The sequence below is a fragment of the Atta cephalotes genome (assembly GCF_000143395.1).
Source record: "Atta cephalotes unplaced genomic scaffold scaffold00038, whole genome shotgun sequence".
Lineage (NCBI taxonomy): Eukaryota > Metazoa > Arthropoda > Insecta > Hymenoptera > Formicidae > Atta > Atta cephalotes.
In genome coordinates, this window is record NW_012130102.1 from 74,702 (window position 1) to 90,889 (window position 16,188).

Sequence of the window (16,188 nt, forward strand, 5' to 3'; positions counted from 1 at the left end):
GTACGATAGAAGAAGTAACAACCTAACCAACCGAAAACTAACGACGAGGTAGGTACGTCGCGACTAACGTACGTCGTCCGTAACGACTCTCTACTCTCTCTCTCTCTTCTCTCTCTCTCTCTCTCTCTCTCTCTCTCTCTCTCTCTCTCTGCATTTTGTATCTCCTTCCTCCTCGTCTCTTCGTAAGCTTAGGATCGAAAGGCGTCTTTGCGTTCGAGTATTCGCGAATCAGTAAGCAGATTTTGTGATGTCGTATTACGTGACGCCCGCGCCGAGCGGACACGGCCACCGTCCAGACGGAGAGGATATTAAGGCACTCTTCTATTGCGCAACAATAGCACAATTCCATACAGGAAGGATTTCAGGAGGAAATCAATTCAGACGCTCCTCTGAAATTTAACAAAACTTTCACCGTTTTTCCGCGGCCTGACTCTCTCCCAGCTCTCTAGAAAAAAAAAAATGTATTTGTTCACTTATACTTTTCGCAGAAATATGGCATTAAAAAAGAGACACTTGAAAGGGAATCTTTTGTCTTATAGAAATTTGAAATATTGACAAATTTTGAAATATAATTTTGAAATAAATAAAAAAAAAGTAAAAGGTTTGATACAAAAAGCATAGCTTTTTTAAGTACAAAAATAATTATTCGAAACACATTAAAATGTTGAGCAATTACTTATAGGAAACATCCGGGGCAAATGATCGTTTTTAAGCGGATGAAGATATTTTTTTTGATAATTTCACAGAACTAAATAAATTTAAGAACTTTCTTATAAAATTCGAATAATCTCGGTTTTTTAAATTTCCCAGTTGTTTCAGAAGTTGTACGAACGTTGTAGAATAGTACATCAACTTACATAGAAATTCGATGAATATATTTTTAAATAAAGTATTTATAATTTATAATTATATTTATAATTAAAATATTTTAGAATTTTTCATAAAACATAAATATGCTCGAAATCAGAATTTCTGAAATATTGTTTTTTCAACAATATTTTTAAACTATTTTAATTGTGAAAATATTTAAAATATTCTACAAATATTTATGAAAAACTTTTGAAATATTAAAAAAAAATGGTTCATATAAATATTTCACACTATGTGTATGGGATTTCTATTTTTACAAATGGGTTTAGAGATATTCTAGCAGATGACCAGAGAATATCGCAGCGGTGGAGGACGGGAGAGAGGAATTAACGAATTTCACTCTTCATCTGGAAAGTTTGACGCTCCGCGTTACGCCAGAAACATTGCGAGGACAAGCCGCACGCGGCACGCACATTCACTCGCGGGTTTTATCCCGCTTCGACACTTCGTCGCGATATTGTGATGAGATTACGAGACGCAGTTGGCCGCTCCTCAATGCGAGAAATATACTACCGCAGTATTCCTACTGAAAAACCCAACTCTTCTCCTCTCCCAAGTTCCCTTAAGCCTCACAAGCCACCGATTTGACTCGCTGGATGTTTGTGTAAGTCGCGGCTTGTATCGTCGAGGAATCTATACCGTTGATATCTGTGTGACGTATCCAGATTTGATCCCAGCGATCCCAATTTGTTCCAAACATCGAAAGATATTTTTTTCGTAAAGATACTTAACAGGTGTCGCAGAATATCGACGAACATTATACAGAAATTCTCATAATATTCCATAATATCTTATAATATTCTTAAGAATTTTTCATATTTTAAATTTATAAAGATTTCTGAAGTCTTAAACGGTTATAAGGTCCAAGGAGCAATTAGTATCCCATATCCGCTTTACGCCAGATTGGACGAAGCCTCGAGAAGCCTCAATTTCCGATATCGCTCTCTTTTACCAGTGCATCTTAATTATTCTATTACGTAACAAAGATGAAATTACAGCACGCCCAGATTTATTTCACGAATCCCATCAAGTGTGCTGAAAAACCAAAATGAGAATCAAATTGAAGTATTAAGAAAGCAAATCATGATACACATGTGACGAATTTTTTATTTTTAAATTACTAAATTTTCAAATTATTGAAATTTAAAAATGAAATTTAAAATTATTTTAAAATATTTGTTACTTGTTGCTTTTCGTCAATTAATTTAAATGTTTAGAAGAAATTTATGAAAACGATAAGCTTTTGTCACGTGATTATTCTTGTTTTACGCTGATAAAATTATTATCAATTGAACAATAATTGAAAGAACGAACCATATTATTTTCCCCATTCTACTTCGTTGCATTGCTACGAAACTCTAGCTTAGTACACACGACAGTTTGACGACCATTTGTTTTTCCAATTAATTTTCATCACTTTTATATAAGTATAAAAGTTATTAAGTGATTACATATACTTTAATATAAATCTAGAAAAAATTTATAAAGTTGTGTATTTAAAAAGGAAAAGAATAGAAGCTGTTGTTTAAGATAAATATTACCTATGAACACTTATAGAAAATTTATTATTATTAATCTTAAATGCTTTTTTTATTACAATATTATAATTTAAATATATTTAAAGATTACAATTAAATTATAATATTATATTTAAAAAATATTTGAGATTAATAATATGAACAAATAAAGCTTGGGTGAGCATTCGGACATACTCAGACAGCACACAATAATATTTATAAATGTTTATAAGATTTATCTGAAATATTTTCTAAATATTTTTGTGGTTTTAGATTGCACAAATCATTAACATCATTCATTCATCACAGATCATTGAACATTTGTAAATATTATGAAATGCCCAGATAGCACAAAAAGTTAAAAAAAATTTAATAATATATCAATAGCAATTCATTTTCAGATGCAAAAGATGAATTCTTTTTCTGAAATGATGACATATTACTGAATAATTCTTTTTAAACTCTCTGTGCTATCTGATATTTATTGCAGTTGTGTGGTAAATGCTATAAATGAAAGTATTTAATAAGACATTAGAATCTAAGTAAAAAATAATTACTATAAATATTTTATTTATATTCATCATAAATATTATATAAAATATTTAGTCTATATTTTAATACTTCAAATAAAGCTTTATATAAAATATGTCTAAAATGTTTATGTAACATTTCAAAAAATGAATAGTAATAAATATTCGGTGCTATCTGGGTACATGTCTAGTCAATGGAACCTTTAGTCAGATACTCTTAATATTTCAAAGAAGAGAAATGTGCAGAATATGAAAGAATGATGTATACTAAAGATTAAAATTAAAAATACTTCAAAATCCTTAGTTCTGATTCTAGGAAAATAATTTATGACACAGATGTTTACATGGCTACATTTAAATCAGAATTCTATAGAAATAAGAATATCTCGTGCTATACATACGTAAATTTTGAACATGTGAAAGAAACTTTTGCACCTACTGGAGATTTGATATTTCTTTCTTCGCAGTGGCGCGTAGAAGAAGAAAAGAGGGCCGACCACGAAGACAAAGGACAACATTCAGCGGCGAACAGACGCTGAGGTTGGAAGTTGAGTATCGGCGGGGAGAATACATTTCGAGGGGACGCAGATTCGAACTCGCAACTTCCTTGAGACTTACCGAAACGCAAATCAAAATCTGGTTCCAGAACAGGCGCGCCAAGGACAAAAGAATCGAAAAGGCGCAACTAGACCAGCAGTACCGGTACTCACTTTTTTATCTATTGAAATATATCTATATAATCTATATAATCTATCTAAAATCTTATTTGTAATCTTAATTGTATCTTTGGATTTCTTCTCGAGAATACTATTAAATGAATTCGTTTTTCTAAATTTTTATCTAAATTTTAATTGCCTAGAAATTCAATCACATTAAACTTTTAATCTATTAAATATCTAAATTTTTAATTTATGAAAATATTTCAAATTGTATAAAAATAAGAAATTTCAAAGTCAAAGTACAAGACAAATACACAGTAATGATATCGAATACACAGATAAAAGTTCCAAAAAAATAGCAGACTTCTAATATACGGAGTACAAACAAATGTTCAAGACTTTAAGGAAATGCGAAAGGAACAAATTGATGTTTTAATTCTCCAGAAAGACCTTACATTCTTAAAATTAGGATTTTATATTGCTATTATTTCTGAAAGTTACTTAAGCCACGTTAATCTAATTTCTCTTCGTTGAAACTGACATGGGAAAAGTAAGAGGGTTATATGGAACATGTGGCAATTTTCGCATAGATCCCACATCCTTGCATCCCACGCACGATGCATCCAGTCGATTTGTTATCTTGTCAGCATGATGTATCATGCTTTTCAATGCGACTATTAACGCGCGGGCGTTAGTTTCATCAGCTGTTCTTAGAAATATAAAATTATTCTCAGATTATCAGGGAGGCTGCGTTTATCATTGAATTCTCCAATTTTCGAAATTCTCACGTCGATGAGAGACATAATACCATAAAAATAATTTAAAAATAAAATGATTCTCCTTCTTTTAAATTATTCTTTTTTCTTCTCTTTCTTTCTTTTCTATAAATTTCAAAATATGAAAATTATTCTCAGGTCATCCCGAGCCCTGTTTACATTCGTGAATACTCCAATTTCCGAAATTCTCACGACGACGGGACTAGAACCTTCCTCTAAATATCCCAAATCGCGAGAGAAACCCCATCAACCATCTCACCTGAAATCACGAGTACAATTATTCTGGAGAACACGGCCGGCACGGTCCGAAAGAGAGACGCGTTGCCCGATGAATTCGGCACCCTTCGTAATGCGAGGCGAGGCGCCGAGAACGCCCCGCAAAGCACCGCACAAAGACCGAAATTTGTACGAGCTCCTCCTTCCGCCGTGGATCACAATAGCGGGAGACGTAATCCCACTTAAGGCTATTTAGCGGCGTATCGCATCGGCGTATCAACTCCCAGTCGAACCGCAGTCGAGCGCGTCGCATATTCGGGGTCCGTCGAATCTCGCCAACCCTTCGCTATCCTTGCACCCCTTGCACCCCTTACACCACTCCCGGTGAGTGCTCCCGGTGTTATTCAGTCGATATGCACCTGACGCTCGATAAACCGGATAAACGACGGATAAATGCATCCCCCGTGTTAACCGCGAGATTTTCTCATCCACTTGTCGCAACCCTCGAGCATTCATGCATTGTCCTCATCTCTGCAATTTGCTCTAAAAACGTTCAAAGACATTCACAGGAGAATTTCCGGGGAGAGGATTCTGAGAAATGAGTGGACAGAGTTTCATTTCGACAGTTTCATTCCGATCACACAAAATTTTAAATAAAATCTTAATAAAATTTTTAATAGAATATTGATGAACTTTTCATTTCAAAATCCGATTCATTTCAATCGTTAAGATATTTAATGTTGAACATTGAAAATATTTCTGTTTAATTCGCAACACTTAAATGTTGAAAATTAGAAAGATTATTTTTTTACATTAAAATGTTAAAAATGCAAATATTGTTTAACATAAAAATGTTAAAATTAAGTTATGTTAAGTTATCGTACTGTGTTTTAGTTTATACTATATCAATCAGAATTATTACCTGTCCATCATCTCTTCGATTGTCAAAGACCATATAATAAATCTTCATGTTGAATTTTCTATTTCTTCTTCCAGTGTTTTTATTATTGAAGGTTGACTACAATTCCGACGAACTTTTCTTTATTCATATATTACTCTGAATACATCTACATATCTAAATCGTCCCTCTTAACATTCTTGAATTACGAACACTTTTTTCTTCCTGAATCCTTAATAGTAAACAAAATATTACATATTAATTTAAAAAAGGGAGAAAATGGGAAATCAAATATATGTTATAAATTCTTTGTCAGACTGATAAAAATTTTTACATAAATTGAAATATTTAAAAAAAAAAAACTCTGAGAAAGTCATTCTTACATCTTCTCTCAGAATTTTTTATATGCATGAATCCTAAAATATTCCAAGATTTTTAAATAAGATTTTATTCCTCATTTATAACTTCCGAAAATATAACAAATATTTCAGATTCTATAAGATTTTTATTTTCAAAATATTTCAAAATTGATACATATGCAGAATAATTCTAAAAAAGATGTAAACAAAAATTCTAAAAAATTATATAAAAAAATTTTGAGAAAAATTTTCACCAGAGATAATGTTATAAAAAGCTCGATTATGTTCCAAATAGCTAAGGTCTCGACGGCAGAATCTCATTAACAGTTTTCATTTAATAACCAGCCAAGCATTTAGAACATAAACGAGCGGAGAGGGCTGGCTGCCGACACGCGATTCGCAGTTTAAGTAACGATTCCATTTCTCCCTAATGTTTCGCTGAATAAAAGCATTTATTTAATTAAGTGGAAACGCCATTCATGAATGCTCCCTTTTTACAATCTCTCTGAAATGTCTTTTTTTTATACAGTAGCAGCAATCTTTGTAGTTGGAAAGTATTGAATATCTTAATTTAAGTATTCAACATTTACGATCATTACCATTTATCAGAAAAATTTTCAGGAAACAGTTAAACTTTGTTGTCAAATCTCTTTGTGATTTACAGAAACTTCGCGGTATCGAACGGCCTGGTGAATCTACCGCTTTACAATGCGACAGGATTCTGCGGGCTCTGCCTGTACAAAGATACTTACGGATCGGTGACCAATCACTCCTGCATCTCCAGCAATCCCGTTGTCATCGACTCGTCCTCGAAGGATCAGCCACGTTATAGCAGCAGTAGCAGCGAGACATCTGATAATCCGCCGAATCTCGTGTCCACGACTTAATTAAATCCAACGTGCGATCGCTATGTTCACTGATAAGACACATCTGACAATAAGTTCATTTTCCTTTTTTTCTCTGTAAACTACGCGATATAGAAACAATTTTAACGATCAATTTTCGGCGTGCATGAAAGGTGAAACGTTAAGAAAATCTTTTCTGGCGCTATATAATAAGTAATTAGGAAAAAAATTGCAATATTTATTGACGTCAAATATCAAAAGATATTTTTTTTGTACCAGTTTTTTTTCTTAATTTCATAATTTTTTTAAATATCATTGGAAATTGATTAATTTAGTTTTTAGAATTTTTCATGTAATTTGCAGAGTTCCTTTTCAATTGCATTTTCTCATTTATTTGTATGGGATGAAAGATAAAAAAAAATCATGTTTATTTCTATCGATGTAGATTAATTTTAATCTTAATTCAAGTTTGTCTAATTCTTAGAACTTGATTTATTGGTAAAAATGAACTAAAACATTAGTCTTCAAGATTAAAACTTTTTAAAGCACGTCGAGAATGAAATTAATTTGGAACGAAAAAACATGAAACATTGTTAACAATTATTATCGAAAAGTCAATCGGATTGCAATTAATCATATTAGTGACGTAACGTATAAAGTTGCACAATTATTAATTATATGATAATTATAATAAACATAAGATTTGAGCATGTTTTATCTGTAATGAACAAGCTTAATCAAAATAACGAGAATACACGAAACTGCAAAAAAAAATATATAGTTTAGTTATTTAATTGTTTCGTGAATAATTCACAATAATTAGTGCAATGGGTTATAATATAAATATATCAAATAACTTTTTATAGCTGACGCATAAGTACAATTGCATGTATTTCACGAGAAATTTTGGAGGAGAATGAAAAAACACAGCTCTGTAGACTAAAAGAAGTTTATTAAATGTGTAAAAATAGTGTTACAATCTAAATATATAATATATTCTTATTATATCCTAAAAAAATCCTAAATTTCTTAATTTTTAGAATTTCTATAGTTTCAAAAATTCTTCAATTTCTAAAACTGTAAATTCTTTATAACTGTAAATGCAAGAATTTTACTTCGAGAGATTCCGATTCAAGAGAGAAAGTAGACTCTTTTTTTTAATTCTCAATTAAATTTTTAGCTTTTTTTAAAATCTTTCAGTTTTTTCTTCATAAAAAATTTCATATTGCTAAAAATTTTAGTAGTGGAGGCTGAGATTAAAACTAACGAGTAAGCTGTAACACTTACATAAAAAACGTTATAAACAAAATATAAAAGCGTAAAAAAAGAGATAGAAGTTTATAATATATTTATTATAAACTTCTATCTTTTCTTTACACTTGTATATTTTGTTCATAAAGTTTTTTTATATAATTGTTACAATTTCCCGTTTTACTTTTAACCTCTGTCTCCCCTGATATAAAATACTTTTTCAATTGTTATGTATAGAAGCTTAAGAAAACAGTCTATCTTGTAGATTTGAAATTAATAATTTTTGTGCTTTTTGTGAATGCAATAAATTTGTTATAAAATTTTCAAATATTTTACTAATTAATTATTTAAAGTTGTATGAGTAACTTAAAAAAAAAAAATATTAAAAATTATTTTTAAAAATGTCTTTAATATGCGTATACAATAATTTTTCTTCATCTGATAAAAAATGTTAAAAAGGCTATGTTATTAAAGATAATATTTTCAATTATTTCAAGAAGAAATTAAATATTTGCAAAATAATAGCAAATTAAAGTCAGATTCCGAATATTTATTTGAAAATTTTTCTTTTGAAAATATAATATTGTTATTAAAATAATATGAACCATTTAGTTTGAAATGTTGCCACAGTATAAACTGTATCCTTAAGATTAATATAAGCAATAAAAAATTTTTGAAGGAACAGATCTTAGGTATTAAAATTTTAAATTTTATTCATTTTTTCAATCTTTGGATTCTTGGAACTTTTAGAAGCTTGGAACTTTTAGAAGATTCTTAGATTTTTCTCAAAATTACCTGATCTCAATTAATACTTAAAACAATTTGAAAAAATAGATCGTTACTTGAACTTACCTCGGTCGGCAGCCTTGGAAGGACAGCGGCACAGGCACATCGCTCTCGCAGAGTACCAGCCCAAACGGTAAACCAGAAATTAATGAAAACGAAAGACAGCAATTAATACAGTGAAAGTAAAAAGAAGTCTCAATAAGAAACGCCCTGCCTGCCTTTCGCAAACGAGAGAACTTAAATAAACTAAGTGACAATGTTTCTCGTCTCTTTTTTTCGCGCCTTACGAGGACACAGCTGCCTATAAATTTGAACTTGGACTTTCCGTGTAATGAATTTACATTAAAAATAAATCCATATGTCTAAATGTGTAGCTTTCAATATAAATATTAATATTCGAGATTCAGATTCCTGAAATTTCAATTGCTCATGATATGCCATGTAAATCTTGAGAGCAATAAAGTCTCTTTGATAATGCCGGTTGTTACATCTCAACTTTAGATGTTAACCTATTTGTTAAACTCATTTCTCTTTTAAAAAAACTAGTATTTCATCGTATCAATCTTAATTAGTTCTGATTTTTTTTTTATATTAGCATTACCTGTTTTTGCATGATTACATCCTTGTTTTGGAAATCTCGAGTTCTTAAAGAAAACCTTGTATATTGACGAATCAGTATGAAAGTGTATTTACAGTATAAATCAATTATTCTTACAGGAATCTTAGGTGATGAAGATTTTTAAATTGAGAACTTACTAACATTTTGAATATCAAATATATTATTGATAATTGATTTCCTAGATATCATAGTTCTGATAGTGTGATTCCTTCAACCTAATATGCGATAAAAATATCTTGAATAGAAATGCTATATAATTTGAAAATTTCTCTACAAAGTGAACATAAAAATCATAAAAGAAGATATTTGAAGATCTAATTTATGAATTTTTCTAAAGTACTCGATGATATAAAATTCTGTCTGCTTAACATAAATAAAGCTTTAACTTTGTTTTTTTCTAAAATTCAAGATTCATACTATATATTTTTAAACTCTAAATCTTCAGACGACGATATATGAAAAAAAGCACATCTCTTAAAGAGCCCTCTTCATTTCTAAACGATATATTTTTAAAGAGAGACTTTCTGTGTACACACACGAACACTGGTGAAGATATAAAAAAAAAGAGAAGAAAAATATAAAAAAAACAGTAACGATGCAACAGCTATACGAACGAAAATGAATCTCTTGTTCAACCTAAAACTTTCTTTGTGAAAGGAAGATGAATTAAATGGAATCGGCAATGTTCTTAGCGTTACACATGTGTTGCTAAACTTCGTGATTTTATATATGTATCATTGAACAAAATGTTTAAAAAAATTTAAACGTATTTTTTTTTAATTAGAATGTTAGAATTTGTATAAATGATAAATTAAAATAAAAATAAACTTTAGTATGAGACATATACAAACTTTTTATTTAATATACATATACAAATGACAATCTGCAACATGATAGATAATTGCAACCAGTCTTCAATAAATAATAAAAATAATTTATTTATTTCAAAATTAATTTTGTATAGTTTTTAATTCTCAAAGTAAAAATTTATTTCCACTTTATGTGCATACGCGCATCTTTCTTTAAATCGTGTCTCTCGCATTTTTAAAAAGAGCATTTGTTTTTATTTTTTTTCTTTTTGCATTAAATTATAGCAACGTTATAAAAAATTTTTTTAATTTGAAAGATTCTGAATATTTTAGAAATTTTTAACTTTCTCGATATAATCTTAAAGCAAATTCTACCGATTCTTTTCCATTCATCAAACTTTCGCAAGTTCTCTTATTAATAACAACAATTCTGGTATACAGTGCACCAGATACACAACGTAGTCGCCAAAAAACATTGTAAAATAAGACTAATGTCATGCACACACTTGTTGCCATTTAACACCCTATAAAAATATATGTACATTTACGTGTTATATATGTATATCTAAGCAAATGAGTCGAAACATTCCTACCTGTGATTGCATAACAGAGGCTAGAATGGAAAGAGTCTAGTAAACACTAGTCCTGTCTGTCGCAGCCTGAGAATCCTTTCTCTCTCTGTTATTTTTGCTTTTTCCCTTTTTTCCTGTTCTTTCGCTCTTTCTCTCTGCTATCTGCTAGCTTCTTCCTGGCTCTCTTAACCTGATAATCTTCGTCACTAAATTTCAAAACTGCACTAGACTAACTAGAGACTACTCTAGTACTTCAACACCGCTCTAGATCTACCGAAAAGTGATGAACTAATTGGGGGATGAGAAGATTAGATTCGAAAATTATGCTTTAGATAAATACTTGAACTAAATCTTTAAGTATGTAGATCTTCAAACTAAAAAATTTTAGAGATTCATTATATCTATTCATTATAATAGTATATAGGAAAATTTTATCTTTTCCTAGCAGAAGCAATTAAATTCAAATGAAATTTCGAATTTTTTGAGAAAATCAATATTAAAAAAAAATTAACTCAGAACTTGAAAACTTTAACAACCTTGGAAGACTGTAAACTTTTAAATTTTCCAGGTTTTTAAAAACTAAATTTTTTAAATATTAAAAATTTTTTTAACAAGTTTTTTAAATTATCCTTTCTTATCACTCTTTCAAAATTCTTAAGATTTTTTAAGAATTCTCAAGTTGAATAGTAGTGATTCGAAATTCTTGATAATCTATCACTATCTAGAGCATAAATCTTTCTATAATAGAAAATGGGTACGAAAAAAATTCGCAAATCGACATTTATGACATTCTTCGCGATGAAAAAAAACTACAAAAGACTGGGATGGGATTTACGTTCTATACAAATGATTTAATACTGCGAATACATATTTGAACATTGACGCCTCGAGATATCGGTGGTATTTTTTTCTTTTTCATTAACTACACAGTCGACAGTACATCTATTTCTGCCTTTTCCTTTTTTTTTCGTCTATTGTACAAGTCCTACAAGTTGTTCCTTCAACGTGTACAAGAAATGATCCTATCTATCGTTATTATCGTGAATAATTTTATTATGCAGCTTCGAAGAAAAAAAGTTACGTTATAAAAGAGATTCATGTGACAATATATAACTGTATTTTATATACATTTTGTCTGTTTCATAAAGTTAAGAGATTTATTAAGAACTGTACTTTATATACATTTTGCCTGTTTTTCACAAAGAACATTGAAACTTCGAAGTTGCACGAGAAAGATATTCCGGGTAACGTTAGATAATTTACCCGCTACATTCTGATCCTTCGCAACAGTTCAGTCTGAGCTTATAGCCTATTGTTACCTCACGTCGCAAAATTAAGATATAATTAAGAAAAGGTTTCTCTTTTATTTAAGCCAACTAATGCTTAAACGATTATACAGCTTTGTAAACTAGTTTTTATTTCCTATTAATTAGTCCTAATTAATGCCTACAAAACGCTGATGAATATACTCTTCTCTTGCCATTTTTATCGCTACATGCACGCACTATATCTTTTTCTCTCTTTTCTTCTCACACATTTTTCCTAATATAAATTATCTTCTTGTATATATGAATGAATATTTTCCCTATCTGCTGATAAATATTTACGCGCAGATCTTTATAAAAAGGACATAAATATACATTTAAACGATAATACGAATCTTTATAATGAGTGGAGAAAGGGAAAAACTGGACGCAAGATTAGAAAAGAATAGGCGTATAAGCCTCTCATTGCGAACTAACTGATGACTTTTTTTTCTCTTTTTCTGTCCTGTATCCTGATTGTCCTGCCTGCCTGACCGACTTCCTGACAGTTTCTGAGTTTCTGCCTGTTCGTTGTCTTGTCTCTCTAGCCTGATAGCCTGCCTGCCTGCTCCGATACTAAACAGTACAGAAGTACTGACGACTAGAAGACAAGTAGTAGTAGTAGTAGTAGGAGTAGTAGCTTCACCTGAGGTTCAAAAGTCAAGAAATCTGTTAGTTAAACTCCTTAGCCTGTGCAAAGGACCGATTGGGTCGTGAGCAAGAATTTCCGAATCTTGGGATCTTTTTAAGGCTCTGGATTTCTAAAGACATCTCTTGGATTCCAAGAATTTTTAAATTTACACAATGAAGAAATATTTTACATTTTTATTTTATTGAATTTTGATTTGTATGAATATTTAAGAAAATCAATTCAAATCAATTAAGTTTTCTACAATTTTTTTAGTAAAGATTTTTTAATTCTATTATTTTTTTATTTAAAAGATTGTAATATTTCTACATCTATATATTTCTAGATAAATTCTAAATCTCAAAATTTGTAATGGAATTCTTCAATAACAGGTGGCATATTATACTTAAATTTCTAAACAATTAAAAATTCTTGAATTTCTGTGTTTTTATTTTGTCCAATTTTCAGATATGTAAGACTTAGGAATTTGTAAGACTTATATATAATTAATGTATGTTTTCAGAATTTAAAACCAATGTTTTATGTCTATTAATTCTAGAATTTCTTCCAGATTATTTAAATTCTTAAATCTCATTAGAGAATATTTCAGGGGAACAGCAATATTTCATTAAATTAGACTTAGAACATTAAATTCTAAAAAAACAAACTTTCTGGAAAATGTTCCATATCCAAACTACTCTGTGGAAGTTTAAAAAATACTACTTCAATTTGATAAATCACTTTCTATAAAGATCCAAAAAATCTCTTTACTTCTATTCTTGGATTCCTCAAATTCTCGGTGCCTGATATCCTGAGATTCTTAAATCCTTGAGAGACCTTTAGAGGTCTTAATATACAAATTTGTGTATTATTAATTGTGAACACTTGATATTAAATAAATTCTTTGAGGAAAAATCCTTCCTTTTTATCAGACTATAGCAAAATAACTAATCCTACAGATATGTATAAAACAAAAGAAATACTATTTTTTAACATCGGATAAAGTATCGTAAGATATAAAAAGTGAAAATAGGTTATCATCTTGCTATTCTTACCTAAATTCTGATCTTTCAAAAACGTGCTAATTGCAAAAATAACAAAAAAAAGAACGCCACTTGGATTGCTAAATAATTGAGTAATTATATAGTCACGCTAGAAAAATAATGTAACAAGTATTGATATTATTAATAAGACAAACAACAATGACTAAAAGATGTAACTTTGCATTCTAATTGCATTGTTTGCACAAGCCCTAAAATTATGTGTGTATGCATATATATCAACAATAAAATAACTATTATGTCCTTATATATAACTATGAGATAATTTTTTATGCTCTCTTGTCTCTCAATTAAATTTTTAATACATACACACACATACACACGCCATCCATATATATATAATATATATATATATATATATATATATATAATATATATATATATTACTCATCGATTAAACGATTGTAACAGATTTTTTCTATGGTTTTCAGAATGCAGCTTACTCACCGAGCGATTGATTTTTACTTACGGATCCGTAAGTAAAGAATCAATCGCTCGGTGAGCAGACTGCATTTCGGAATTAAAAAAAAAGATGTTGCAACCTTTTAGTCGACGAATGTACATTTCTAATTACGTTATAAATAATATGAGCAAGACATGTAAACTAATAAAATTAAATAATTAACAAATTGAAATAAATTAATTTATACAAGTTAAAGTTGTTAAATATATGTGTAACTCAAAATTGTTGTCATTTATAAATAAATATATAATCAACAAAATAAAGAAAAGAAAAAGTATATATGCTATTTAATATCGCATACATCCGATTTCAAATTCTGTGAGAAATAATTTGACATTCCTAAAATTTTGCGATTGCCATAAATTTAAACAAAACAATTTTGAAATTATAAATCGATAACATTATACTGAAATAATTATAATGTTGCTTACCAGCGAGAAGAGTCAGCGATATGCTCAATGTTCTCTTAATATCTCCTTCCACTGCCGCCTCCACCGCCACCCATGTTTCCACCTCCAAGAGAATTACCGCCATAACCACCTTGGTTACCATAGCCACCGCCGCCGCCAGAATTTCCGCCACCCATAGGGCCTGCAGCATCATAAGAAAAAAAAAAACTACAGATTAGCAGAAACAATTGTTTTTAAATCGCATGATGAAATAACGCAATAACTATGATAAAGTACATAAAAGTAGACTCACATTCAATAACGAAAAGAATGAAAGTCAAAAGATTTTGATATTTTTTGAATTTTAATAATTATGTAGAAAACAGTTTAACAGGGAAAAAACCAGAAGAAAAAATAATTATCGTTGAATTTCAAGAAGGAACCTTGTCCGCTGAAGGGCGGTAACCATCTGGAGTCTCCGGATTGACGTCCACTAGGACCGGAATTAATGCCATATGGTGCCGGTCTACCACCCGAATTGAAATTATTGCGCACTGGACCTCCGCCATAACCCTGTTGATAACCACCACCGAAGTTGTCATTGCTCCAATTACCGCCGCTGTTGTAGCCACCCTGTCCACCTTGGTTCCATCCACCCCCTTTAAAATACAGTAATTAAAATACAGTAATCTTTTTTTTTAACATCTCCATTATTCGAAATAATGAAACACTATTATGCTATTCCATTCTGCGGCAGAGACAATGTTTATTTTTTTTATTGTTAGTGTAATAACATTTCAATTATCAAATACTTTGTAATATTGTATAACATTGATATAAAAATAATTTTATTATTATATTAATTTTTGTTCATGTTTTATGAACCTTTGTTTTTTTCAAGTTTATTCTACGCTTATTTCAATAACTTTTTATCATGTTGTACGTTATTCTTTAGAATACAAAGTCTCTGTACTTTGTAATTACTTGACCCTGGCATCTTAAAGAATTATCAATATATAATTTAAAGCATATTACGTACTGAGAAAAAAAAAGATCAAATAAACTCTTTAAATCCATATTTATACTCTTTTTCTTTACACATTGAAGCCAATTCTCAAATGATATTATTAAATACAATATGATATTATTAATGCAAGGGTCAATTCAATTCTAAAAGGAATAAGAAGACAAATATCTTTCAACCTTTACCTTGATTCTGATTCTCCCAAGGTCCATTACCCCCCCAACCTCCTTGATTACCTCCACCATATCCACCCTGATTACTACCATTGTTCCAGTCACCACCACCGCCACCGCTGCCGCGTCCTCCCCAGCTACCACCGCCTTGGTTACCACCACGGGGTCCTCTGCCTACACCTTGACCACCACGGCTGCCGCCGCCACCGCCACCACCGCCTCCAGAAGCAGATGCCATTTCCGCTCTGCTTAGAGCCTGTAATCAAAATTATTACGTTAATAAAAATATAAATTATTCAGCTGATTCAATCAGATTTATAAAAAACGAAGAAATAAACTGTGTAGAATATTTTATATCATATTGTATACAAAAACATTAAAATAAAATATCACAAATTTGAAATATCTTATATATATATATATATATATATAATATAAA

General features: G+C 30.2%; 2 protein-coding genes across 2 annotated transcripts in view; one reads left to right on the plus strand and one right to left on the minus strand.

Annotated features, from left to right (window-relative positions):
- The window catches only part of LOC105621923 (homeobox protein rough), a 9,023-nt gene extending 2,311 nt beyond the window's left edge, over window positions 1–6,712 (plus strand). The window contains exons 3-4 of the mRNA XM_012203361.1: window positions 3,385–3,619; window positions 6,490–6,712. Coding sequence (XP_012058751.1) covers window positions 3,385–3,619; window positions 6,490–6,712 — 458 coding nt within the window. The remainder of the gene's footprint in view (window positions 1–3,384; window positions 3,620–6,489) is intronic.
- Window positions 6,713–12,453: 5,741 nt separating this feature from the next.
- Window positions 12,454–16,188, minus strand: part of LOC105621862 (heterogeneous nuclear ribonucleoprotein A1, A2/B1 homolog) — a 5,817-nt gene continuing 2,082 nt past the window's right edge. The window contains exons 4-7 of the mRNA XM_012203300.1: window positions 15,762–16,005; window positions 14,996–15,211; window positions 14,595–14,754; window positions 12,454–12,657 (exon numbers count right to left, since the gene is read on the minus strand). Of these exons, the coding sequence (XP_012058690.1) occupies window positions 14,630–14,754; window positions 14,996–15,211; window positions 15,762–16,005 (585 nt within the window). The 3' untranslated portion in view covers window positions 12,454–12,657; window positions 14,595–14,629. The remainder of the gene's footprint in view (window positions 12,658–14,594; window positions 14,755–14,995; window positions 15,212–15,761; window positions 16,006–16,188) is intronic.